The 26,283-nt window shown below is 39.0% G+C and overlaps 1 protein-coding gene across 1 annotated transcript; it reads right to left on the reverse strand.

Annotated features, from left to right (window-relative positions):
* Nucleotides 1-1,326: 1,326 nt before the first annotated feature.
* ERMP1 (endoplasmic reticulum metallopeptidase 1) lies at nt 1,327-19,492 on the reverse strand. The gene is made up of 15 exons (XM_042877468.1): nt 19,206-19,492; nt 18,149-18,450; nt 14,271-14,398; nt 13,824-13,929; nt 12,826-12,972; nt 12,072-12,164; nt 11,020-11,232; nt 9,892-10,112; nt 8,567-8,741; nt 7,860-8,050; nt 7,137-7,289; nt 6,540-6,742; nt 5,723-5,838; nt 5,118-5,281; nt 1,327-4,099 (listed from the first exon to the last, which is right to left on the reverse strand). Exons 1-15 carry the CDS (start codon nt 19,490-19,492, stop codon nt 3,935-3,937), a joined length of 2,664 nt encoding a protein of 887 aa, XP_042733402.1. The 3' UTR covers nt 1,327-3,934.
* Nucleotides 19,493-26,283: the final 6,791 nt, after the last annotated feature.

Here is a 26,283-nt window from a genome sequence, read left to right on the forward strand (position 1 = left end):
CTAGGACAATTCAGAGGTTTTCCCCTGTTTTCTAAGACAGAGGAGAACACCACTTGTACTCTGAGCTCTTCTATGTCCTTCTGAGGGATGTGAAGTCCCTTTTAATGTTCTGCTTTTTCTTTGTCACAGTCGTCTGATTCCCAGTTTGAGTGTGGAGGAGTGGATAGTAATCATCCTGCTCTGTCAGATACATTAGCCTCTTCTTGGCACCCATGGCAGAGAGAGAACCTTGCTGGAGAGATTACCTGGGTGATAAATGGGGGCCTCGGTGCCTCACAGGAGGCAGTCCCCAATTGCCAAGACTCTACGCCTCTTTGGTGGCTCTAGTTCTGACTGATGTAGTTCTTCAGTCGCTTAACATGCTTGTTTCCCACATTTTGTCTGCTATCTGCACCCTCCCTTTCTTCCACCCCCAGAGCCTTGTATCATGAGCTGAGTACATTCTGTGTACAAAATACAAGTCACACTTACTTGCAATGCAATTTTATATTCTCTGACCATGTTTTTGTGGTAGAATTTAGGGCTATTCATTTCCCACGGTGCTTTCCGTGCTGCCTATCAGGTTCTAAGTCGGGTCATCCTGCCAGCTTCTTCCAGCCCATTACTGAGCATCAGATCACACTCAGACCCCAAGGAAAAAAAGTACTGAACAATATTATCATGCATGCAAACTCTTCACAAGCTCTGTCCCTTATGCTACAATTAGGTCTGTAGAGGCGTGTTAGATCTTGTCTCCTTGATTAGTGTTTTCCAGCAGGCCTACAATCCAGCCTAAATTGAACAGACATTAAGAGACATGTTTTGCTAACACAGAACTACTCCACCTAGTTCAACAGTCTGTTGTGTATGGTACCTGAAACTCTTCTGTTCACTGAACTTATCCCCCCATTTTTCCTGCATATTTTCTAGACACACAATGTGAAAGTACAGTGATATACTCTGGTGCTGCATTAGTTTGCATAACCACAGCACACAAAGCATAATCACAACACACAAAGGGCTCCTGTGAAAGCATCTGCTTAAAGTGGTACACTGCTTATTTATTTTCCCTCTAGGTATGTACCAGAATGATGTATGTTAATAAATAATAGATTCTTAAATCCATCAAAATTTAGGGAAGAACTCTAGCACAAAAGCAAAGCAAAAAGGCTCCTGAGAAGTGCAAGTAAAATGAATTCTTTCCAAACAACTAGCTGCTCACTGGCTCATTAAGAACAAAGACTGTTCTTAGGCACTGCAGCCCTTAAAATTACCAGCTGCTTTGTGTTCATTTTGTGGAGTAACACATGTAATACTTTTCACAAGAAATAAGATACCACAGTAGCAGAATATGAACATGCTTTTATTGAACGCAAAAATAGATGGACACTGAAACAGCAGAAGTTTCTACTGTGTTTTGCTGCCGTGACCAACAGCAGCAAATCTGCTCTCAACTATTAGTTCTGAAAAGTATAAGCAACTCTGCTACCAGCTCCTTCCCCACATCACATCTTCTTCCAAGGGGAATCTTCCTGTCCAGGCAACTAGCCAGAGATTTTAATTTCAACATTTTTCATCTCACACAATTTTTTAATATTTCTTGACAGTGCACATAATCCACGTAGCTCTAACTCAAGATGTTCCCAACATCACTTAGCACTCATTGCACTCAAAGCGTAAATACAGCACTGGCACAACAAATGAAGACAACTCAAGCACGCCTCTAACAAGCATACTGAACACACAGTTTTAATGATTGAGTTTCACTTTTATTTATAAAGCCAGAAATTTACAACAAATTAGGCATTCCTTATAATTATATAATTTAATAAAGGTTAAATCCTGAGTTAGCAAAAGTTATTGCTTCATGGAAGTTCCAGAAATTACTAACAGGCATTTTTACATTATTGGCTCTTGGTATGAATTCTTCACATAGTACTTTTTAAAAAGCTATAAATCAGAGGCAAAACGTAAAAACCAAATCTGAGAGGACGGTGAATATCAGTGCAGCTTTTGTTAACTTGCTGTGCACCAACTAGAGTGCAATACACAGCAAATGCTGAGATTCAAGACAATCAGAACTAAGGTTTTCTTTCCCCAGTCACTAATAGCACAAGTTTGTTTTTAAAATAATGAATGCATCACACACAGACTGTTCTTTTGAATCAGATACAATCTGATACAAGTGAGTGATGATTGATTCATGTTCATGTAGAGTATTTAAGATAATGATGTCCAGTTAGGTATAACTACAGTAATTAAACTTCTGTCGCAGTCCAAGAGTCAGTCAACAATGCTTGCAAATAGACCTTGCAAGAAATAAAACTGTTTCCTGACACTTACCTACACAGCTACAGAGCAACCTGAAGCAAAAATACCCAAACTGGGAACTGCTTTCTGTCACAGCTCACACAAATTAAACTGTTTTCTTCCACATGCCCTGTAAAACTTCTAGCATGTACTAGCATGTTTTTACTTGAAATTATGATGCATGCACAAAATCTGCTTTACATGCTATTTGGCAATATTCATGGGACAAAGAGGAGGTGAATCTGTGTTAATCATGGCATGGTGTTGACGTCACAGAAGGTTTTATATTGAGTTTGGCTGTAAAGAAGAAACAAAACCTGAACAACAACAGGTCAATGGCTTCACAATTCAAAGCCTGTCCAAACTGAAAGTTATTCTAAAAATCACAGTCATTTACAAGCCCCATCCCGTAGGAATAAAAACAAGAACAGCGACTCAGAAATGTCAGGAGACATTCTTTTAAGGATGCTTCTTGGTATTTTTCCTTACTGAAAGCAACCCATATTTAAAGAAACAAATGTATTAGCGAAGTGCAATACTGTCACACTACTACAAGTCTCTCCAAAGGAGATACCAAAATTTAGCCAATTCTAACAAATTAGAAGATAACTTGAAATTTAGAGTGGATTAATTATAAGACATCCACTCAAAGAAGTGGTGACTTGGCACTCTTACATACATGAGAGTGAGTACATGCTTGTACGTTGATACTAAAAAGTCGTAACAGGAATAGAAGCACAAGGTGACAGGTGAAACCTACCCACACAAATTCCTGCACTGAAAAGACAGGCAAAAAATAGAAGCTATGTTTTTAACAGAAAGACATTAAATGGAAATGATAACACGGATTGTCATGGTTTCACTCAAATAAATAACTACCACATTCCAGAATACCAGCTTTTCTGCATTGTGGAACCTACACAGGCACCCGCTTTCAGTAACTTCGTCCAGCAACAAAAGCACCATCTAGGATTTTGCTATCCTTTCCCCCACCATGTAAACAAGCATCTCTTAGTTGAATATTCTACTTTAATAGGACGGTACATGACAACAGCCTGCAGAACAGTTCGGTTCAGTTGGAAGGGATCTACGGAGATCACAGAGTCCAACTGCCTGCCCATGTCAGGGCTGATCAGAGGTTAAAGTCTATGAGGGCATTGTCCAATTGCCTTCTAAGCACTGACAGACACGGGGCATCAACCATCTCACTAGGAAGCCTGTTATAGTGTTTGACTGCCTTTGCAGTACAGAAATGTTTCCCGATGTCCAGTCTGAATTTCCATTAAACGTAGGTGGAACATGCATGAAGTACAGTCACATTTTATGCTATTTCAAAATAATTTGACAAGGCCCTTTCACTACAATTACCACTGTATCGTGCTAACTTTACTTCCTCAAATGCAGTTGTCATATTCAGAAACACACCAGTCAAACTGCCATTTCAGTGGAAGAACCAGCTGAACTGTATTTGCATCGACACGGAATATCACCTTATCCCCAGTGAACAGCCAAACTGCCAAAGAAACACTATTGGTATCCAACATATTTAAAACTCTTGCAGAAGTCTCCAGTATCTTGGTAGGATGTTTATTACAGTATCCAATGTTAGAGATGTTACCCTATTAGCACTGCACTACTAGTAACATTAAAAAACAAAAAGGTCGTAAGTGCAGGACCATCCAGAAGAAAATGTCCAATTTGGAAATCTCTCCTGTAAGGCATGAAGTTGAGGTGATTTCTGATCTTCCCCAAAAAAATAGTGTGCTGCTATGGCAAGGGAGACTATTCCATCAGAATGGTTTTCTGGGGCCTGTAAGTGAGAAAGGACAATACAGTATTTATGACTGCTCACGGGTTTTAAACATAAAATTAATCCAGATGTACTTTTCCACAGATCTAACACCCATGTAACAAACTGCAGCCCACAGGTTCTGTAAGTTAAAGCATTTCATATCTTCAACTGAACCAGTATCATCATGAGCTCAATTTTAATTGAAATTGCTCTGACATGTTAGAGCACATGCTCTAAACTCATTTGTAGGCACACATTTTGCCAATAAATCAAGACAGAACTCCAACATGGTATTTATTCTGATCTTTCCACTTTGAACCTTTAGCATGACAAGTATTTTATGCCTAGCTTTGCTTTTTCGGTCTTGCAAAGCTTGTTACACTGTAGATTCCTGTCTGCCTTTATCATGTAACCTCATAAGGATTATTTGGTTGTTTATATAGTAGAATCCAGGAAGGAATAATGAGCTTTTCTGAGCTTTCATGTGTTCTGGTAATATTTCCTTGATGTTAAACCTATAGTAAATCTCACTGTTAAAGTGGTAATGTGGTAAAGTAGTAAAGTGGTAACTTACAAGTCTAGAAAAAGTTATTCATTGGCAATTTAACAGTGGGCATGAGGGATCATAATCCTACTGGAATAGGAATTCTGGAAGCTGTTGCATTGGTACTTAACAGAAGCCTTATTTCCAACCAAAAAAATAAAGTATGGAACACAAAATTTTTATGATTCTCTTCAGGCAGGTAAGTTTACAAAAAAAACTTTCCCAAGTAAGCAAAGTATGTGAAAAGGGAACTATTTACAACAGGAAAAAAAGCTGTGAAATAATGAAGACAGAACTTTAAAAACTATGAGGTTAAGATGAGAAAAATGCAAGCTTAAGACCTAATATGTGAAAACAAGGAAAAGATTCTCCCTTTGACTGTTCAGCAAGCTGGAGGACAAAGCATCAGAATCAGTGTGAGCTGATTTACAAAGTAGGGAACCAACTTAAAAACCCATGAAATCACCAGGTTTCCAACAGCAGCATACTTACTGTCAGCTCTATCCAGAAGTGCCATGGTGTAGCCTGCAGCCCATGGGAGTAAAACACAAAGTAGTCTCCTCCTACACTAGCAACAGGCGTTCCATCTCCAAGAGACCAGGTGGACAAAGCTGACCCTTCGTGCGGCCGAATATACAGAGACATGTGACTTGGACCTGCAGGCAAGTAAAAACAGCTGAAAGGAGAAAGAACATCTGCCCCTCTTTCTTTCATTCCAACAACGTATTTTCCTAAACAGTAACTAGTAAAATTTGCATTACTATATATACCTTGAAATCAAGACAGAGCTAAACTGCGTTCTCTATAGAAGAGTATTCAAGTATTTCTAAGCAGTAGGATAAATTAGATGTAAATGGACTTTAAGAAGAGACTTGCTAGAAGATGATCAAGGCTTACTCAAAATAGACAAGGTATCAGTCAAATAACAACTGAAAGGTGACAACCACAGTGTTCTGAAACTGGTGAGCTTTGTGTGACTGGCACAAATAAACTCATTTTAGGAGTGGCACTGTACACTGCAGTATTGGAATTAAATCTGATCTATTATGAGCATAAAAATAAAAACAAATCACACATTAGGAGCTTCAGTCACTCACCAGATACTTCAAAGCTTAACCTCACCGAGTTCCAGGGCGTTAGCTCTTTGGTGAGAACTTCAAAGTGAATGGGGCTTGCTGGAAAAATTTCTGAAGCAGGAAGATACCAGTTTTTCCTGAATGAACAAATGAGATTTTAATTTTATCTCAGTGCAGCAGTTAGAGGTACTAAAACATGAAAAGAGTAAGTTTTTGTACAACTTAGCTGACTGCTCTGTCAACACATAAAATATTCAGAAGCTATTTAAGCTAGAAGAAGATAGTTAAAAATTAACAGCTTACAGAGAAACACTTAAAAGACACAATAACAGAACAGCAGTCAAGATCACTGTTCTTATTTGTTATCTGGACCTGTCTGAATTTACAAACCAATAAAGTAAGTATAAATACTGGGATCTCCAAAATTGTTTATTTTTGGTCACAAGACTTCTCAGGTGTAAAAGAACAGTTACAGCAGCTACTATTCATCTGGTGAAACTATCTACTTTAACCTTCTTCACCTGAGTAGAGGAGGGGAAAGAAAGGAAGAAGCACACATACTGCTACTTTGAAGTGCTCTTTAGGAGGCCCCTCACTTTCCTCTCCACTGGCACTGACATCGATTTTCCCACAAATCAACTTCCCAATCTCCTCCAGCAGACCCAGTGATCTCTGGCACAGTTTGTGGCAGCAGACAGTGTATCCAGACAGAAGTTAAAGCGCCTTTCAAGCGGAAGGATAATTTACTTTTTGGCCAAGTTTACCCTTATCTTTCTTCCCTTCCAAAAGGGAGACTGCACAAACCAAGTGGCTCAAATTAAGCAGTGTTCACACCAACCGGAACATGAAATGCACAGGCAGAATCCAAGGAAGGCCACAAAACGGAGCCCACTCCTCACACGGAGTTCTAATGGTGTCATTGATTTCAGGTACATGAGGAGTTATGTGAGATATTCCATTATAATCAAATCCATTAATCCATATACCAGAGTCACTTTTAAACAGGTTTCCATCTAGATCATGAAATCTTCTGTTCATATGCTGGAAGATTTTAAAAAGCAAAAACAAACAAACAAAAAACAGTTAGATGCTGGCAGTTTGTGAAACTTGCAAGACTTATAAGTAATTCCCAAATATCCTCTACATCAACCCTTAATGTCTACTGTATTTTCAGTATGCAACGTATACTTAAATATTTATGAATACAATTACATAGATCACAAAACAACCTCTTCTCCTGACAAAAATGAACCAAACACAGGAGCTGAACATAAGAAACAGTACCAGCTCTTTCAAATCCAAGAATAATTGTTACACCTTAAATCAAGCAAGCACCAGAAAAGCTACTTCATAAAGGTTAAAGCATTTAAAAATAACAACAGAAACTCTCCTGCACGTAGCATAAAGGCAGTATTATATGCAAGACTCTTCTTACCTGAAGAAAGACTCGCTTAGGCTTTGGATTAGCTGCATCAGAACTGTAAGGAAAGAAGATTCCACTACAAACGAGAATCAGAGTGACTAGAAACACAGCAGTTAAAGTTATTAGCGTCGTTTTTGTACTTTTGACAAGGTAAATGAAGTTAATCTAGAGAACAAAAAGACAGCTCAGTTATAAAACTACAAGGCTAAGAAATAAAATACACTGCATAACTCTAAAATCCAATTACGGAACTGCAAGTACATTAGAAAGAATACTGTTTAACACAGTAAACTTTCTTGCAATCTCAATATTTGAAAACAAAAAAAGTACGTTCTAGAGGTTTAAAAAAAACTTCTCATTTTTGTAAGACATATGACAAGAAAAACCTAGACATTATGCAGCAAGGGTGCCATAAAAAAGTCTAAAATGTTTTTGAAGTGTTGCATAGATTTTGTTTAGTACATACTGTACTTCATCTAACATGAATGTCTGCTCAAACTCCAGTATTAAATTACTCATTTTATTATATCAATACAGAGCAAAAGAATTTTGAAATCCTTTTCAATTACCTCTTTCTGAAAAACAGGATCTTCCCCATTTCCTAGAATTTTCTTGTATTAACATTTGAGATATTGAATAATATCATTAACATCAAACAGTAGATTAGAAAAAAACACTGATTTTCGAGTCTAGAGAAAGCTTAAAAAGTTTTAAACCTTCTAAAATTCTACTTACAAAATAGGATGACAGAATCATAGTGCTGGCCACAATAAATCCTGCCAACACTACGTCTGGTGGAATTTCTGAACCACTTCGTCCCATAATAGGAGTAAACATTTCAAATACAGTCCAGTTGAGATACATCATATATAGATAGGGAACAAACATTCCTAGCATGTACATCACAACAAATTTCATTGTGGCACCTGCAGGACACAAAATGCAGAACATTACTAATATATCCATCCACTGCTGCAAGGCCAATGTGCAAGTCCACATACAATATGAAGACCTTGGCAGAGACTTCATTTTACCCAGCCAATGTCAATATGACTCTTCTAGGAACACTGCAAAACAACTCTCATGTTACCAAAAAATGCTTACCAGACGTTTTGTTCCAAAGACTTTCTAAATGTTCCATTTTTATAACAATGTTTACCATAAAAAATATTTGATCAGTTAGTAATCCCAAATAATACTGTTCTTTTTAGCTTGAAATATAGTATGCTTCTCAATACGTTTTTCTAGAAAGATTCTCCACAGTTTCAGACTGCCTTTGGTTGAAGAACACATTCTTGTGACATTGTAAGTACTTCAAAAATTCTCTGCTCCTGAATTGAGTTACTTTGCTTAAACAATACAGACTGGAAGAAAACACCTTAATATATAATAGCAGGGGGCAGAGGTTTTTGAATGTAGCCTTCCCCACCAAAAACTCATACCTTTTTGTCTGAATTCTTCATGGATCATCAGCTTTGTGAGTAAAGGAAATGCTACCCACAACGTACAAATGAATGCTGAACAAAGACCAATGTGAGTAATCATTGCCAATAATACAGACCAAATCATCAATGAGGCATCAAAAAACACATCTCCCAAGTACTGGTCATTCATGTTCTGCAACAAAAAGGGAATCAATCACCATTGAGCAAAAAAACATTTCATGTATCAAATGTCATAAGAATTCATAAACAAACTCTAATTTCTCACATGGAATTGTTTGTCTTGGACAACTCAAATTTAAAAGGCATCTGCTCTGACATTTACACTTACTCATGATGGATTGTGTTGTTTGTTTTGTCGTTTTTTTTTTTTGCTAGTAGCAAGAAGGACCACCTTCCTGGATGGTTTTAAGGAAGTACCTAATTCCATCTCAGGATGTGAAAAAATGGGGGCAGTGAGGAAATACATTTGGTAACCCAAACATTTCTTCTCAAAACAAAAACTTTATTGATCCTCTTGTTCCTGGACTGTTAACAGCAAACACATTACTTCATCAACACTTAAGCATTGCCTGTCGTAGCCAAATGAGAGATCAGCTTCCGAAATTTTTATGCAGATCTTCTTAGGTATAAGATAAGTTACAGAGGTATACTGTAACCTAAAGCATGCCAAGAAAACTGAGAGATGAATAATATCTAGTCAAGTGATCTGTTCTTCAGACAATCATCAGGTAAGAACTAGATCCAGCACCTGAAACCAAATAATTATCTCCTGTCTGTGAGAGCTACTAGAAAACAGAAACTTCCCTTCTGTTTTGCAACAGGACAGAATGGGAAAGAAAGACTAGGAATACCAAGTTCCATGACAAAATTTATGTTATGATTTAGATGAATTAAAGAATAGAAATACTAAAAGATGCATTAAAAGTACCAACATATGGTTACATTCAGGGAAGTCTTATAAGTATGTTCATAAGAGTTTGGAAAGACTCAAAAGACCATTTGAGTATAGATGCAGATTTTCTGAGCTTCAAGAACATTTAAAGATATGATAAGATAAAGATACTCAATTCTCCAGCTGTTGCTTTGATCTCTTATCAACAAGTGATGGGAGAATAAGAGTGTGCCACAGGGAAGAAACAATACATTGTCTACTAAAAGGCTTTTGATTTTTTTCCCCTGAATCAACTGCTACCAATCATTAGTGAGGACAAAGCCCTAAATCAAGGGGCTGCTAACTCTCATTTAACGCAACAACCCAATGCTCAAGTGAGATTAAACACTACACTCACGCTCTTTAACAATGGCAGCGAAGTCAGTCTTACCTTGTAGTAGAACTTCTTGGCTAGTGAGTGAACGAGAATGAGCTTAACTACAGCTGCAGTGCCATACAGAAACACAGAAACATAGAAATGGGTATACCAAGAAAGAGACCGTCCAACGAGAGAGATGAACACCGCCACAATAAGGACAGTTACAAGTGTGGAGATCCAACTTAACAGTATTAAGCCAAACGCAGTAAAGAATTTCTTCAGGTTATTAATTGCTACAAAGAAGAAAAAACGTTTCACCCAACAGTCATAAATTCTACTGCAGACTATCATCAACATTAAAATCACAGTATAATTGTGGTAATGACCAAATAAGGAGCTCACTCTGAGGAGTTCTTAACTGTACGGTCTAAATCACTTAGCCTATTTATTTTCTTGCAAATCATTCTGCAGCACTTCTCACTAGAGGATTAGTCCCCAGAGGAAAGTCTACCTCCTTGGTCACCACACTACTGACGATAACAGCTTTTCTAGAGAACTGGTGAAGCCAAAAATCTCAGAAAACATGAGAGTTGCTTTGCTTATAATTTTTTCTTACTCTGGAAAAAAAAAAGTTTTCTTGATACTACGTGGGGTTTTTTTGTTTTGTTTTGTTTTTTTAATAGATACAGTTCCATGCCTCAAATGAAAATGTCTGATTAGAGGGTTTGACTTTACGCTCTTCATTACGGGCGATAGCAATCTTTTCCCCTGTTTTCTGTTTTGCAATCTCCTCCTGCCTATGGCCAGCTCTTCAAGAAACATGTTTCTGAAGCTCTACCCACATTATGAACAGAGTTCATACAAATGGTAGGCAGCTGGGTTTTTTTTTTTTTTTCTTTTCTTAAGATTTTTGAAATGTTTAAACTAAATCTTCCTGAAAGGATAAAAGCTATAATAGCAGTTCATGAATGGTAGACATCTGGGCAATCACAGCCCATCATAAATATTCATAGTTGAGTAACTTAAACACAAAGTAATTCCTGCACACCTGAAATTTTCTTCTTAAGTTTATCAAATTAGAGAAGCGTTTCAGAATGGTTATGATTCAAAGGGATATAAGGAAACAGTTTTTCTTTATCTCCTGAGTACTTCTTACTCTTCGTAACATAATAGTAGATTAAGAAAAAAAAATAGATTTACCTCTGTTTTTGGGCTGTAATACTTTTTTGCTTAAGTAAAGAAAAGCAATTGCTGCTATTACGTAGTTCATGATGGTGCCAACACGAGCAGGATAAGCCAGGACAAATAAACCAAGTACATCAAAGAATACAACATTTCCATGTCTATACTCAAAAGATTTTGCCAGCATATCTGATGTAGCTAGGTATTTTAGCATCGCTAGAATATTGTCACCTATTAAAAAGAGCAAATACACAACAAAACTGTATCAGAATTAATGAATTAATACACTGCATTATTTTGTGCATTTAAAACTGCATTGAAATATCCATAACAAAAGAAGCTAATACACAGCTGATTATTTTGAATTCCTACTTGAAGGTATAGACTATGTATTTTCATCAGATAATCTGTAGTTATTCTTTAAATAAGCTTCAAAAGCTTTCTACACTTCAATACTTTTTCAGTCAATGAACTAATCTATCTTTCAGCCTAAAAGCCCTTCAAGTCTCATATTAAAGCAGTATATCCCAAGCGTCAACAGAGGAGTTAAACTTTCTGTTAAACTTCTTCCTCTTTCTCTGCCTCTAGCACCCAGCTCCATGTTTCACCAGCTATGAATTACCTGCCTTCCTTTCCCTCAGGGACTATTAGGTAGAGACATAGAGGCTCTTTTCCTTCAGAGCCTACGTGTGCCAACCACTTTTTCATCTCACACAACGCCTAAGTTCAATGTTAATCAATAACAGGCCTTACTGAGAAAGAAAGGAAAGCCAAATGTTGAACAATCAACTATAAATTAATGGAACCATTCAAATGGCTGGCTTGTAACTTCAATTAGATGCCAAAATTTCAAACCAACATTAGTTATGGTGATAGCTTATTTTCCCAAGTTGCTCCAACACGTTCCCTCTGTATTTTAAAGGCATATTTTCAGTTAACTCTTTTCTCATCAACAAGCAGTTTTTCACATAGTGCATTTCTTGGGTTAGTAGTCTTGCATCAAAATGAAGAAACAGCTATGTAGTCACACTTGAGGATTTCGTAGCTGTTATTTAATTCTTGAAACTAACCTGCTCTCTGAATGGAGTCTGTTAAAATTCTGTCTGATGTGTCATATTTTGTATGATAAATGTAGCCATTTTCAATAAATGCCAGGTCTATTCCTACAGAGAGAAAAAAAAACGATAAGTTGTGTAAATCTAAAAATATCAAAATAAATATGAAAGCCTCAAATAACTTTCACAGAAAACACTGCTCTACTTTGCAGCCTGGTTACTTTCTGCCAAAATGAACAAGTTTGCTTTGTATAAGGAAGACTAAGATTCCACCTGTATTTAAAAAGGACAATTTAAGATACCTGTTGTTACTAACATATTGATTACACGACACCTGCAGACAAATCTCTACAGATGTCTAATGGAGAAAAACATGAAAATTGTTAATCATATCAGCATCAGAAAAAAAAAGTATACTTACTGCTTTCCAAATATTTAGTAAAAATACATCAATAGAAACAGATCCACTCTGACAGCAATACTGTCAGTGTCAGTGGAACCACAGGAACGCTTTTCAAAATGTCAAGTGTATCCTTTTTACTACTGATTAAAAAAAAAAACTTTGCAAAAGGCCTGTCTGAAAACTCTTCAAATGTCCAAATAATTTGCAATGTAAGCAAACAAAAATTATCGAAGAGAATCTTTCTGCAGGATGAATGACACACTCAGCACATCCCCCTTCATTCTGAGCAACAGAACAGCCTGCTTGTTGTAAGCTTAGACAAATGAATGGTTGCATAGTGTCCATTGACGTTTTCTGATAACATACCTGGAACATTTCCAAAGTCCCTATAGATCCGGAAGTCTGTATCGGCTGGGATAATACCACTCTGAAATATTTCCTGTGCCACCACAGATGCAAAGGGATGTTTGGCTGCAAATACATACGCCTGTACCAACCAAGGATTTTCAGGCCCTAACAGAAGATGAACAGAAAGCTCACAACAACTACTTTCTGAATCTCAGTTAAGACAGGTACCTATATTGTAACAAACAACAATACACAAAGAAACTGTGTCGCCCCACAAAGTATACTAAGTTCATTTATTTAAGTTGAACGTCTCATACAATTTAGACAATTAGTCACAGGTGGAAAAATACATAAATGTCTTGATGTTCAGTGGCAAGATAGATACGCCATTCTCCTAAAGAAGACACAGGACTAATGCATAAACCACAGCCTTTACTAGAATCTCCAATTTATTATCTATCACATATCAAAATTATTTGCTGAAAAGTCTCTCTGCTAAAGCATTCAATGCAAGTAAACAATGAGGCAGTCACAGTAGCAGGAAGTATGATTTAGATGAAGAACAAAAATACTAGAAGTACGCAGTTCAATTACAATGGAGCTGAAGCTTAACAGAGAAGTTTTTCTGCTTTCTGAGCAGCAGCTTGAGTTCTAATGCCTAAATCTCTCTGCAAAGATTTTGAAAGGGTAGACTGGAGATTAAATAAAGCACATGATTTATGAGTACGCAAGATACAAGTAAGATACTGATCTGTTTGTCTCCTCACTACCTTGATGTATAAGAGAAACACAACTATAGCACTGCTCTACACAGGTTTCCAATCTATGAGGGAACTTCTGCCACACTGCTTCAGCCTGTGTGTTCTTGAAGATGCAGAGCAACTCACTTACGACAAAGGGTTGAGAAAGAGGCACGGTAGTTCTCCCGTCTTCTAGTTACGAGACACTTTCAATACTCTTTCAAGTCTACACTGCTTATTACCAGAACTACCCCCGGACACAATACATGCTCCTACCTGTTTGAAAAACAAGTTCTTTCCCTCCTACACCTGCTGCCTCCAGGTTAATAAAAGCTCTAATTGACTTGGCCCACTCATGTTGTGTAATGAAGCCGTGACTAGCCTTGGTGAGAAACAAAGAAAATACAGGTCATACCATACTCTTCCATACCAGCCTAAGAGTTATTTTCCATCACGTATGATCACAGATCAAACTCCGACAAGGCATTCAGATCATTCGTAACACAAACAGAACAGAAGATCAAAGTCTTCCAATTAAATTAATGTGAACAACAGCTTTAATTTAAGTATATTTTTCGACAGCAAATACGTTTTCCTCAGAATGTTAAGACTAGCATTTAATATTTCAACAGATGAAACAAAAGTGACAGCTGCAGTCACTCTTATACCAGGCTTTTAATTCACAACTTTGATGTACATTTTATCATCCTGGCACACTCTTACCTGCAAAATATTTTCTTCTGCTCCATTAAATAGGAATATGACAGCATGCTGAAGGGGCTCTGATGATTTTGAGAGAGTATAAAGTATTTCAAGCATCACTGAGCAGCTAACAGCATCATCACTTGCACCTTAAAATAATAAGCAGACCAGCATGACTTATAAGAAACGCACAAAATTGCAACAAAGAGCTGAGACAAAAAAGTTTCACATCCTCTCAATCATTTAATCTAGCCATGGTTATGCCAAGCTTTAGTATATTTTCTGCTATAGATTGTACCCCAAATCCATTAGTTATAAGCAATAGCAGAAAGAAAACTAATGTTCAAAAGTCAAACAAGTGATGTACAGAATACCAGATCCAATAATATTCTTCAAGAGAACTAGACAAACTAGGTGCTAAACAAGCGAAGTGCTCACAGCCTACTACAATTAACAAAACTGAACTTTCCCATACAAGAGACCATAAGGAATTCCACCCTCTTACAAGTAAGTAACTGGACACATTCTGAAAGTAACATTAAGGACAATATGGCAAAATAAACAAATACCAGAACTCCTTTAAAGCACCCTAAAATAGTATATGTTGCAATGTGGTAGTTTTGTGGCAGAATGCTTTCTAACACCCTTCCAGTTTCATTAGAGGAGAAATCCTTTTCCATTTTGGCCTCAATGATCTGTTTACAATTCTGATCCAACACTATTCCAGACTTACATCCACTTCTTCAAACTTCCTCCCACGCCCTATCAATCCTTCATCTTGATTAAGTAACCATATTCTAGGTGTCCCTTGCCCCACTTCTCTCACTTTGGTACAGCTGTAGCACCTTTCTATCCACTCTAATCAATAGAACTTTGGAACTAAAGGGAGAAATGTCGTATCACTCCGATGATGCCTACTTGAACTGAGATGATGACAGCAGTTTGTAAAGCATTACTTGCCACAAGCCGCATCAGAATGATAGGCAGAGTCATTAGCTGCTGAAACTTCTTAGTTCATATATAAAATGTAGCTTTTCCAAAGCTTGCAACTTGACAGAATTTAGACACATCTCCCCCTTCCACAAAAAGGGTGCATCTCACTGAAAACTTTACTCTATTGTATGCAGGTACTTTAAAATAAACTAATAAATATAAATGCATATACAAGGAGAACCTTTCCTGTACATTGTTCTTTAATCTAATTCTCAACAATACTTCATTTTGCAAAATGCCTTCCAACAAAGATGTGATTTAATACCCTGATTATATTGCTGCCTGAATTTACCAGTAGTCTACTCTTAGTCATGCTGAGTTCTTTTTGTGTGATGCTGTGCTGAGAACTGGACAAGGAAGCAATAAATCTTGCTGAAAACTAAAGACTTATGGTCTCTGTGTAAATCAAGGAAAAACAAAGGTTCAAAACACATGCACAAGCTCAGAGGAAAAATATTCCCAAACACTTTGCATACAATAAAACACTAAGCAAGTCAAAGCAGATCTTAAGACAAATATCAGTTACACAAAGAAACCCTGCTGTCAGCTACACCTATAGAAATAATTTCAAGAACATTTCCACCTTCAAGTTTCTTAGAAAATAACCAAATAGGATGTGTAAACTGAAAATCAGTACCACTAAAACAACAGAAATAGGTTAAGAGTTTAAAGCTTACCCATTTCCTTCATTAGCCTTTTTTGTACACTCTTCTCTAGCTAAAAAGGTGCTAAAGCTTTCTAACACTGAAGCTTGAATGGTTTATTGAGTTTTTCTTTACTCCAACAGAGCACTGTGCTACACCATTAGCAACAGTGAAAAGCACTTGCTTTGAATTTCAAGAAACGTGTACACAGCAGTATAAGTGGCAACTTAAAGAAAACTTTAAATATTTCAATATCAGAAATATCAGAAATAATATCAGGAAAACTCTATAAGCATTAACAGCAGATCACATACTATTATTTTAATTTGCAAATATACCATTCAATGAAACACGAAGTCATGCTGATTCTGCTTAAACAAAACATTTTTCTCAAATCAGCTTAGTTATAGAAAGACAAAAGAACAGAAAAGAAAAGGCTCTTGCTTAGGTTACGCGCAAATTTCACAGCAGGAAAATGAAAGAGCAGTTCCTCACTGCTGTGATAAAAGGATGCACTGTGGTTAATGGCAAGCATATAGGTTAATTTCTAGTTCCATTATAAACTTCTTCATGATTCTCACTAATAATTCATGAAGCCTCATTTGGAGAACTGAGGTCAGGCCTTGGGCCCCCAGCACAAGGATGTGGAGCTGCCAGAGTGGGCCCAAAGAAGGGCCACAAAGACTATCAGAGGGTTGGAACACATCTCCTATGAAAACAGGCTGAGGAGCTGTGCTGGCTCTTCTGGAGCCCCCTCTTCTCCACACTGACCTCACTGTGATTTTCCAGTACGTAAAGAGAGCTTATAAACAGAAGGAAGAGCTTTTCACACGGGCAGCCTGATCTGGGGGGTGGCAATACTGCCCATAAAACAGACATTGGGACCAAATATTCCTTACGGTCCCTTCTGACCTAAGCCATTCTATGATATTCCCACCTCTGTGCAAGATTGGTGAAATACTTCTGATTCAGTCTACTGACTGAATAACTGTAAAGAAAGTAACTGATGGATACATAACCCTGTGCAACAACCCACAGAAACAGGCACACCACTTACACATCTAAAAACAGTCATCATTACATTATACTTGTGAAGCATTCTTTAGGTCAAGGACTAGTCGGACTATAAATGCAGTAATAATAACCTCTGCAGTTCCTAAATCAGATATTGTACAATAATCACAGTTATTAAATATAATTGGAAATCCATCTTGCCTAAATATGACCAGAGGTTAAAGTGAAGTCCTGTATTCTCTTTGTTGACAGAACAGAAGCACAAAGAGTATAGCAAATGTTTTGTTTCTCTAGCTAAGACTCAACTGTTTCCTCAGTAATGAGGATTATTTGTGTGTGCTCAAGAACAGAAAGTTTACTCCCCAAAATAAAATGTAGTGCAGGCTGTAAATGAAAAATTCTAAGTAAAACTACTGTTAGTGACTGAAATGTGTAGTACTTTCCAGCTGTAATAAGTGGCATACACCTGTGGCTATGTGTTACAACAAATGTATTTGAATGATTTCTAGTTCCATACCTTCCTGGCAATGACATACCACAAACTGGCAAAGGTGATTACAAACATGTTGCAGTAATTGTTTAAGACGATTAGATTTATAAAAACACTGAAGGTCAAGAACTAGGAAACACACAGAGGTGAAAGTAGCAGTGAGAGACATACATACCGCCAAAGCAACAGTACCTTAAATCTCTGATCACCATAGTCTTTTGAGTGAGAAACTTTAAAAGTGGGGTAAAAAAAAAAAAAAAGGAAAAAAAAAAAAAAAGGTATAGCATAAGGACACAGTACTAAAAATTTGAGATAAAACATACCAGATGGCATGGGAAGAAAAACTGCTTAGTGGGAGTTGGGAACAGACTCCAGCGCAAAGCATTCCATTACAGGAAAACCAAGTTAAAATCAGTACAGAAGTATGGAAACAGCTGAATTACAGGTAGAAGCAGCACAAGTGACATGCCTGAGGAATGGATTAAAAGAAAGGCAGACATAACAAAACTCAGAAATCCAAATCTGACATCCATAATTTGCTGCCTGCCAGAAAACAAGTTATATCCTAAAACACGATGACTAAAACAGGACTAACCTGTCACTCTATACATAGTGAATTTCACTGAAATCAAATAAGTTAGTTGACACATGCAGTGTCTCAGCACATGGCTATAAGGGTTTTAGCTAGGAGAAGACAGTGAGCCAAGCTCTGTAGATTGTGAACTACAGAGAAATACAGAAGCAACAAGTGGGCCTACCTGGGGTATTCGGTACAGAATCAAAGTGACAGTTGGATAAGACAGCATGCTCAGCTCCACCTCGAGGTTCCAGTTTCACTACAACATTGGTTATGTTTGCGTAGTAGCTAGTAAAGCCTCCTAAAAAGTCAATGCTGAAGGAGCCTGTGGGTCTCTGTATGTCTACAAATATCTTATGAGCATCTGTGCTTTCAGTTTCTATTGCCTTAATTTGTTGTAAGAGGTAGTTAACTGTAAGAACTTCATTTTCTGGACTTCCAACTGTTCTGGGCCCGATTGCTGTTATGTTGTCAAGGTATCCCCTGAAAGACAAATTGTACAGTCAACATCAACACATTCAGTATTTGTATACACCTTAATTTCAGATAAGTTTTAGCATTTTTAAGAGTAGCTTTAACGTTTTTGTACATCTTTTAAATTCAAAGTTCACAGTAAGAGACTAACACTGGTAACTTTACTCAAGACATCCAAGATGGTAACAGTAAAGATCATAACAGAACCAGAGAATCACAGGATGGCTTAGGTTGGAAGGGAACTGAAAGATCATCCAGTTCCAATGCCCTGCTGTGGACAGGGCCGCCCCCCACCAGTTCAGGCTGCTCAGGGCCCATCCTTTAGGAATGGGGCACCACAGCTTCTCTGGGCAGCTGTGCCAAGGCATCAGTGCCCTCTCAGTAAAGAATTTCTTCCTAACATCTAACTCAAATGCCTCCTCACTATCTACCTGCGTGAAAAGCTGCATCCTCCTGCTTGTAAGCACCCTTTAAGTACTGGAAGGCCACAACGAGGTCTCTGGAATCCTTCTTTCTCCAAGCTGCACAAGCCCAGCTCCCTCACAGGAGAAAAGCTGCAGCCCTCCGATCACCTCTGTGGCCTCCCACCTACGAGGCCATGTAAAACCGCTCTCTCTCCAGGACTCCTCGCCCCGCCAACCACGACACTCAACCGTCACACAGCTCTCCACAACGCCAACCCCAAAATCAGCACGGCGTGCCACTGCAAGCGGGAGCCACAGGAGTGCGGGCGGTGGCCCCCCCCCCCCCCCCCCCCGGTCTACCTGGCGCGCTGCGCGCTGAACTCGCGCTCCCCGCGTCCGGCGGGCGGACTGAGCAGCTGCCGGTGCGAGACCTGCACCAGCACCCGCAGCACCAACAGGTAGAGCAACACCAGCGGCGCCCCCCGCGCCTCGCCCAGCAGCCGTCGCCGCGGCCCGCCCCGCTTCTTCCTCTGCAGGTCGGCCTCTCCGTCCTCTCGCCGAGAGGGCGAGGAGCGGCGGTCGCCATCCCGCTCGCCGCCGCCGGGCGCGCGTAGGCGCCTCACGGCCGCCGCCGCACCACGCTCCATCGCCGGCGCGCTCGCTGCGCCGCGCTAACACGCGATACGGAAAGGGCCGAGAGTCAAAAGGCAGAAAAGAGAAAGGAAAAGCGCCCCGGAGTGGGCGGGGGCGAGGGGGCGGGAGGAGGCGCTCCGCCTTCCTCTGCCTTCGCTCACGTCAGAGAGGGCGGGGCGTCTCCTCTCGCCCAGGTCTCCTCACCCTGCCCTCCCTCAGGGCTGCTCGGCGTTGTTGCCGCCGAAACGCCGTGCGTTGAGATGCGCGTTCGCTGTGCATTTTTGCTAGCAATGAACAAGAGCCTGCATGCCTTGCTCTGCACAAGTGGAGGTGACCCGCTGTCATCGCTGCTGAAACGCAGCACCCACCGCCCTGGTTGGCTTCCAGGAGCGCCCAGCAAGCATCAGTGAATGCCAATGGGTGCCTTTATTTTTCCATGTGGCGGAATTCGTTTCCACACCTTTGCTTCATACGCACTTGCATGTCAGACACCATTCTGTCAGACTGCCCCTCTGATGCAATGTGTTGCACAGCTAACAGGACATTGGTGGGAAGGTTCAGCCTCTGCTGCCATACCACCAACATCCACCTTTGACGTTGTGAAACAACGTAACACATAGGAGGCATTACTTTCAGGCAGCCCTTGTAGGCTGAGAGGTTCCTTTTCTCCTTCGTTTACTTTTAATTCCTGCTTCATTTCTTTCGCTTACGTTGTTACCTCTGTCTTAATGACTCGGTGTTATCAGGACAAACAGACACCCAGGCTTGGTGCTTAACAGAAGATTTTACACTAGAAATAGCTCTACTCTAAAATGTTCCAATGCAAATGTTTTCTTAAGCATATAAGTGCATAATCAGTCTGATGCAATGCTTGTAATACAAATATTCAAGCCTCTCTTTGAAAATGTCATCTTAATAAGCTGCATACTGGTAATAAGGCAAAGAAGTTGTGGTTTTAAAAATATGTGGCCAGGTATTCAGAGTAGATTTGCATTTCACATTTGAAATTCTTAAGTAGGTCCTACATCTGTGTGGAGAAATCAAACAAGGAACTAGGTATGGATTTTTCTCATTTTCTATTTCCATTTCATGTGTAATATCATCAGTGCTAAAGCACTGGGGGCCACCACTCCTGAAACACTCAATTATGCACTTCTACGCAGGGACTGTACCTCTCCAGTAATACATGCTGCTGAAATTTGACTACAAGTCTCAAATTTGACTACATTAGAACGGGCTCTACATTATTGGTCTCAGAGGTGATGCACAATATGAGAAAACAAGAGCTACACGTTATTCATTTACTTTGCTTGTATGCTTACTTGCTGATTAGAACTCAAGTAAGTAAAAGACATTCATCCTTTCTCTAGTGGTCATTTTCCCTTCATTCTTTGGACAACATTTGGATATTAAGAACCCTTGGTTAAGAGAGAGATCTGATTCTACCAACTTTGGTGAAAATCATGATGTACAGGTGAAAACGTCTTTTAATGTTCTGTCAATCCAAAATGCAGAAGTAATTTTCTTATTTAGGTCAGAAAGTCTTCTGATATGGAGTACTGACAGCCCTTGTTTGATCTGTTCTGAGTACAGCATTTGGTAGGGCACTGTGCCCTGTGAATTCAGCTGGAAGTATAGTGTGTACAGGTTTTGACATGAATGATACGTCAAACTTCTTAACAAATATAGTGTCCTCTATTGCTCTGTTAGTCTGGAATGACCAATTTAAGATTATTGGATCCAATTTCCAAGCAAACGATTCAGCATATATTCTGTTTGATTTTGTGTTTAGAAGATACTTGACCTAGTTCTTAAATCTTATGACAAAATGGGAAAATCCCCTGGTCACTGGGCAAGGTAAGAAACAGTTTTCTTTCTCCTTAAAAGAAGAAGAGTTAAAAATCCAGCACCTCATCTCATCTAGAGGGACTCAAGCTTTGCTTTCTAATTTACTTGCAAAACAAAGCTAGACAGTAGGACACTTTCTTCTTGCTTAAGAAATGAACAAATGGCAGTGGGGGTTGAACATTCCCACCAATATTCTGTCATTTGTTGCTGTGTGACAGATGGCAGCAAAGGGGCAGTCTGGCAAAACGGTGTCTGACATGGAAGTGCAAACAAAGCAAAGTTATGTCATTGAATTCCTCCATGTGGAAAAAATGGTGCCCACTGATATTCACTGACACTTGCTGAACATTTCTGAAGACAGAAGAGTGGATGTGAAGCATAGTTAGGCAGTGGGTGTTGCATTTTAGCAGTGGCAACAGTGACAGTGAGTCACCTCTGCTGGTGCAAATTTTTATGAGCATGACATTCAGGCTGTTATTAATCACTGGTGAAAATACTATTTGCATGGCAATAGTATTTTTGTAGCTGCGAATGTGCTCTATAAAATAGCATTATTGTGTACTTTGTATCTGTTGCAATTTCCATGGAAATAAATAGGAGTTTAGTATCCATCATTTCTTCAAGTTTTTTTGGTCATTACTTCCCAAGGTTTAATTTCCTTGCATTAACTGTAGTCTGCCTCTGATTATACATGCTGTAATCTTTATAGTATTCATCTTGCAAACTGTAAACATTCAACATTGCTCTGAATCAACAGCTGATCATATTCTGTATCTATCCTGGTCTTAAAAGCAGAAAGTACACTGTAAGAACTCATTACTAATATCTACCTTAGCAGTAGTACTGGGCAGTCCTGTATAACCTGTATTGAATCCTAAGTTGTAGAGTTATCTAGGTTGGAAAAGGCCTTCAAGATCACCCAATCCAACAGTCAACCCAACCTAACAAGTCTTATCACTAAACCACGTCCCTGAGCAGCACCACACCCACAAGCCTCTTAAATACCTCCAGGAGTGGCAACTCCACCACTCGCCTGGGCAGATAGTTCCTACACTTGGCCATCCTCTTCATGAAAAAATTCTTTCTGATGTCCACTATAAGCTTCCTGTAGTGCAACTTGAAACCATTTCTTTGCATATTATTGTCACCTGAGAAGAGAGATCAACACCTGCTCACTGCAGCTTCCTTTCAGGTAGCTGTAGGGAGTGATAAAGTCTCCCCTCAGCCTCCTCTTCTCCAGACTAAACAACCTCAGTTCTCTCAGCCGCTCCTCATGTGTCTTGTTTTCTAGTCCCTACACCAGCTTCACTGCTCTTCTCCGCACAGTACAGAGCAAATCCCTGTGGTAAGGGGATGAAATATTAAGGTACTATTCTCACCAGTGTTGCATACAAGGAAAAAATAGCTTCCCTATTTCTGCTGGCCACACTGCTGCTGATGCAGGCCAGGATGCTGTTGGCCTTCTTGGCCACCTGGGCACACTACTGGTTCATGTTCAACTGTCAGCTGGCATCCCCAGGTCCTTTTCTGCCAGAAACATTCCAGTTCTTCCTTCCCAAAGCTACAGGGCTGCACGGGGCTGTTGTGTCCCAAGTTGCACACCATTAACCCTTGTTGAATGTTAGGTGATTGGACTCAGGCCATCAATCTAAACTTCAGCTCCATTCACAACAACTCTTTCGGCCTGGCCATCCAGTCAGTTCTTCACTTTGCAAACTGTACAGTTGTCCAAAGCACAAGCAGCTAGTTTCTCTAGCTGAATGCAGTCAGAAACAGTGTGAAATATTTTATAGAAATCCAGATAAATGACATCCAAAGCTTTTCCCTCATCTATTAAGCAGATCATCTTGTCATAGAAGGAGGTCATGTTAGTAAGGCAGACCTTGCACTTCATAAACCCATGCTAGCTGCTTCTAATCACTCAACTGTCCTCTACGTGCTGACAGGCCTTTAATTCCTGGACCATTCTTCCTACCCTTCTTGTAAATTGGAGCTGCATGAACCAGCCTCTAGGGACCTCTCCACTTACCTGGGACTGCTGGTAATTTATTCAGTTCAAGTATAACCAGGTGTTCTCTTTGAAAACTATTCTACACAGGCGCACTTCATGTTACCAAGAAAGTTTACATTTCTTCTTCTTTGTCTTTGCTGCCTCACTATATTGCACAACCCTACAGTACAGCATCAAGCCCATGGATGGCATTGAGTATGACACGACACTGTAATAAGAAGACAGCACAGGGAATTTAACAAGCTGGTTTCCCTTGATGTCTGTACTTTCAACTGAATCCTTGTAAAATCTTACCCAAGCATCAACCAGAGGACATTTAGAGTCCATTTAGCTAAACAAGTTCATCTCTTTCTCAAGATGCAACAGCAGCAAATGTCTCATCAGCCTTCCACACATCCCCAAGAATTGGACATTACTACCTTCATCCTGTAATTAAAGCAGAATGGTAATATCATGATCACTCATTCAGGAACTGGGAGTGGGGGGAAAAAATCGCAGCTTTTAGACTGATAGGGCACAGGTAGGTGGTAGTTTGCATTGACACTGTGCTTAGCCATTAAGCTTAAACAGTGCTTTTCACTCTTGTTTAATGATACGTATTTTCTGTACTCTCTCCCTTACTTGCTTATTGTGTAATGGGAGCTGTAATCATAGCCTATAATCAGAAAAAAATCACTGTTGCTTGTCAGAAACCCAAACCACTTTTCTTCAGGTAGATATATCCTTTCATCTCAACCTTTATGTCACTCATCTCTCTGTGGATAGGATACACTTTCATTCAGTCTCACCATTCCTTTTGATATTAAAGGGAGGCAAGGTCTTGCTGGAGAATGGTCAGTGAAGAAGAGGAAGGGGCAGAGAAGTAGAGGTAGCATATCTGCTGTGATCCCATGACAGAAGGTTTTTTTTGTTTGACCTCAGCCTGGAAATGTTCAGTCAGTTTTAAAGTAATGATAGTTGGTTAAGCTGAGTAACCTCCTCTAGGTATCTGCTTGAGCAAGAAGGTTGGTCTAGATGATTTGAAGGTCCCTTCCAACATCAACCTTTCTGTGATTCTGTGAAGCAAATATGATAATCTGAACCCAGCCCAAATGCAAACAATATTTTCTTCTATTATCTATTAAATATCTCACTTTCTTGTGCAATCTGACAGCTTCTGCCAAACCTTAATCACTCAATAAATAGATTGCTACCTTTCTGCTTCAGTATTTTAACTGCCAGCTGTCCTATCTACCCCCAAAAATAATAAATACATTAAAAAATAAACAAGCATGGAAATTACCACCTTCATCCATCAACTTTGTGACTTTATGCAACCGAATCACCTCCCTGGTGCCTTCTTCATTCACATCAAGATTAAACTCTTTCTTTGGTTTTCCTTCAAGACTGCAAGCCACACCGCACTCATGTTTTTTACCCAATTTGGATTTGCATTCTGTTAGCTCTTTTGTCAGCCTGTTGATCTCTTCTGTGTATTCTTCTAATTCTTCTGCATGCTAGTATCTTTCCTCAGACAATTCATCGCATACCAAAGGTAAAGTCATTTTGATTCAGTTGTTTTGATAAATATGCTCTTTAATTAAGAAATCATGTGGCTTTACTACCTTTTATCTTGGCTTACTATCTGTTTGTACAATACTCTCTGTAGGGTTTTAGTAAAAAAAAAAAAAGGACAATCAGAGCCAATAGTTCCATATGGAGAGATGAGAACGATCACTATCAATGACTGCTGAACATAGGAGTCACGTTTCCTTAGATCTCTGTTCTTTCACCTGAGTAAAGCTGACTTTTCTAGATTGTGTGAGTATTTATAGCAGGCTGGCCTTTTGTGTTAGTGAAGTTTATTTAAATAAAAACTGTACTTCAGAGACTTGTATACATCTCTCTATTCTATGCTACATCTCTCATATTCTATGAAAATAGCAAAAAGCCAATAGATAGATAGATTGTATCTTCCATGAAGGCATCCCTGTTCCCGTAGAGAAATCAATGAAGACAATTTCTGGGGGGTGAAAATGGTGAAGCACCTTTGAAACTGGTGGAAATGCAACCAATTATGGCAACAGAGAATTGATTCATCAATTGCAGTTTTCAGACCAGCAATAAAAAGCATTTCAAAAAGAACATCTAAGCCAGCTTATGTTTAAACTCTTTACAATTTGTTTGTTTGTTTGTTTTCTACAAACCTGCTGTTAAAATCCAAGGCACCAGATAACTCCTGAATGGTTAAATAATTTTTTGTGACATCACTGGGCAAAGTTTAAGTATAATCACCTCTGAATCATCACTGTTCTCTGAAGTGCAGGTGTTCCAGGCAGTTTCTCATTTCAATTCACACCAAATACGTATTCAACGTAGCAGTCCACCTATGAACACATTTTGTGCTTACTCAAGCACTTAAAGTGGAAACTAACACTCTGGCTTAGTGTGAGCTAAACTGACAAACTAAATCTAAATAGAAAACAAACTTCTTGCCACCTGGAATAAACTGCTTTCTTCAGTGTATGAACTGAAAACTGAAAGCTCTCTCAGACAACCATTTTCTAAACAGAAAAAAATGTAAGCTGCATTTATAGAAGTGATTTTTTTTCTTATTTCTTGGGGTGAAATGAGAGTCTTAGATTTAATTTTGAAATTCAAAATGTGAAGAAAACAGATGTTTAGGGAGAAGTATCATACAGAGCTGCACACATAATATAAACTATACTGACGGAGAATTGTGTAAATGACATTTTAGTTTATTTTTTGATAAACTGAGCAAAAATCTGTTCTGATAGTAATAGTAACATGATAGTGATATGAAAGTAGTTCTGGATTACTCATATTATGTGCTATAACTAAAAATGAAATGTATGTAATAAGATGGACCATAGAAAGTGAGTATTCAATGCATTATCAATAGGAATATTCTGGTTTTAAGCCACAATCATGGGAATTTTCCCTCAC

The sequence above is a fragment of the Lagopus leucura genome, unplaced genomic scaffold (genome assembly GCF_019238085.1).
Source record: "Lagopus leucura isolate 7727_CA_CO unplaced genomic scaffold, USGS_WTPT01 Super-Scaffold_100018, whole genome shotgun sequence".
In the NCBI taxonomy this organism is placed as follows: domain Eukaryota; kingdom Metazoa; phylum Chordata; class Aves; order Galliformes; family Phasianidae; genus Lagopus; species Lagopus leucura.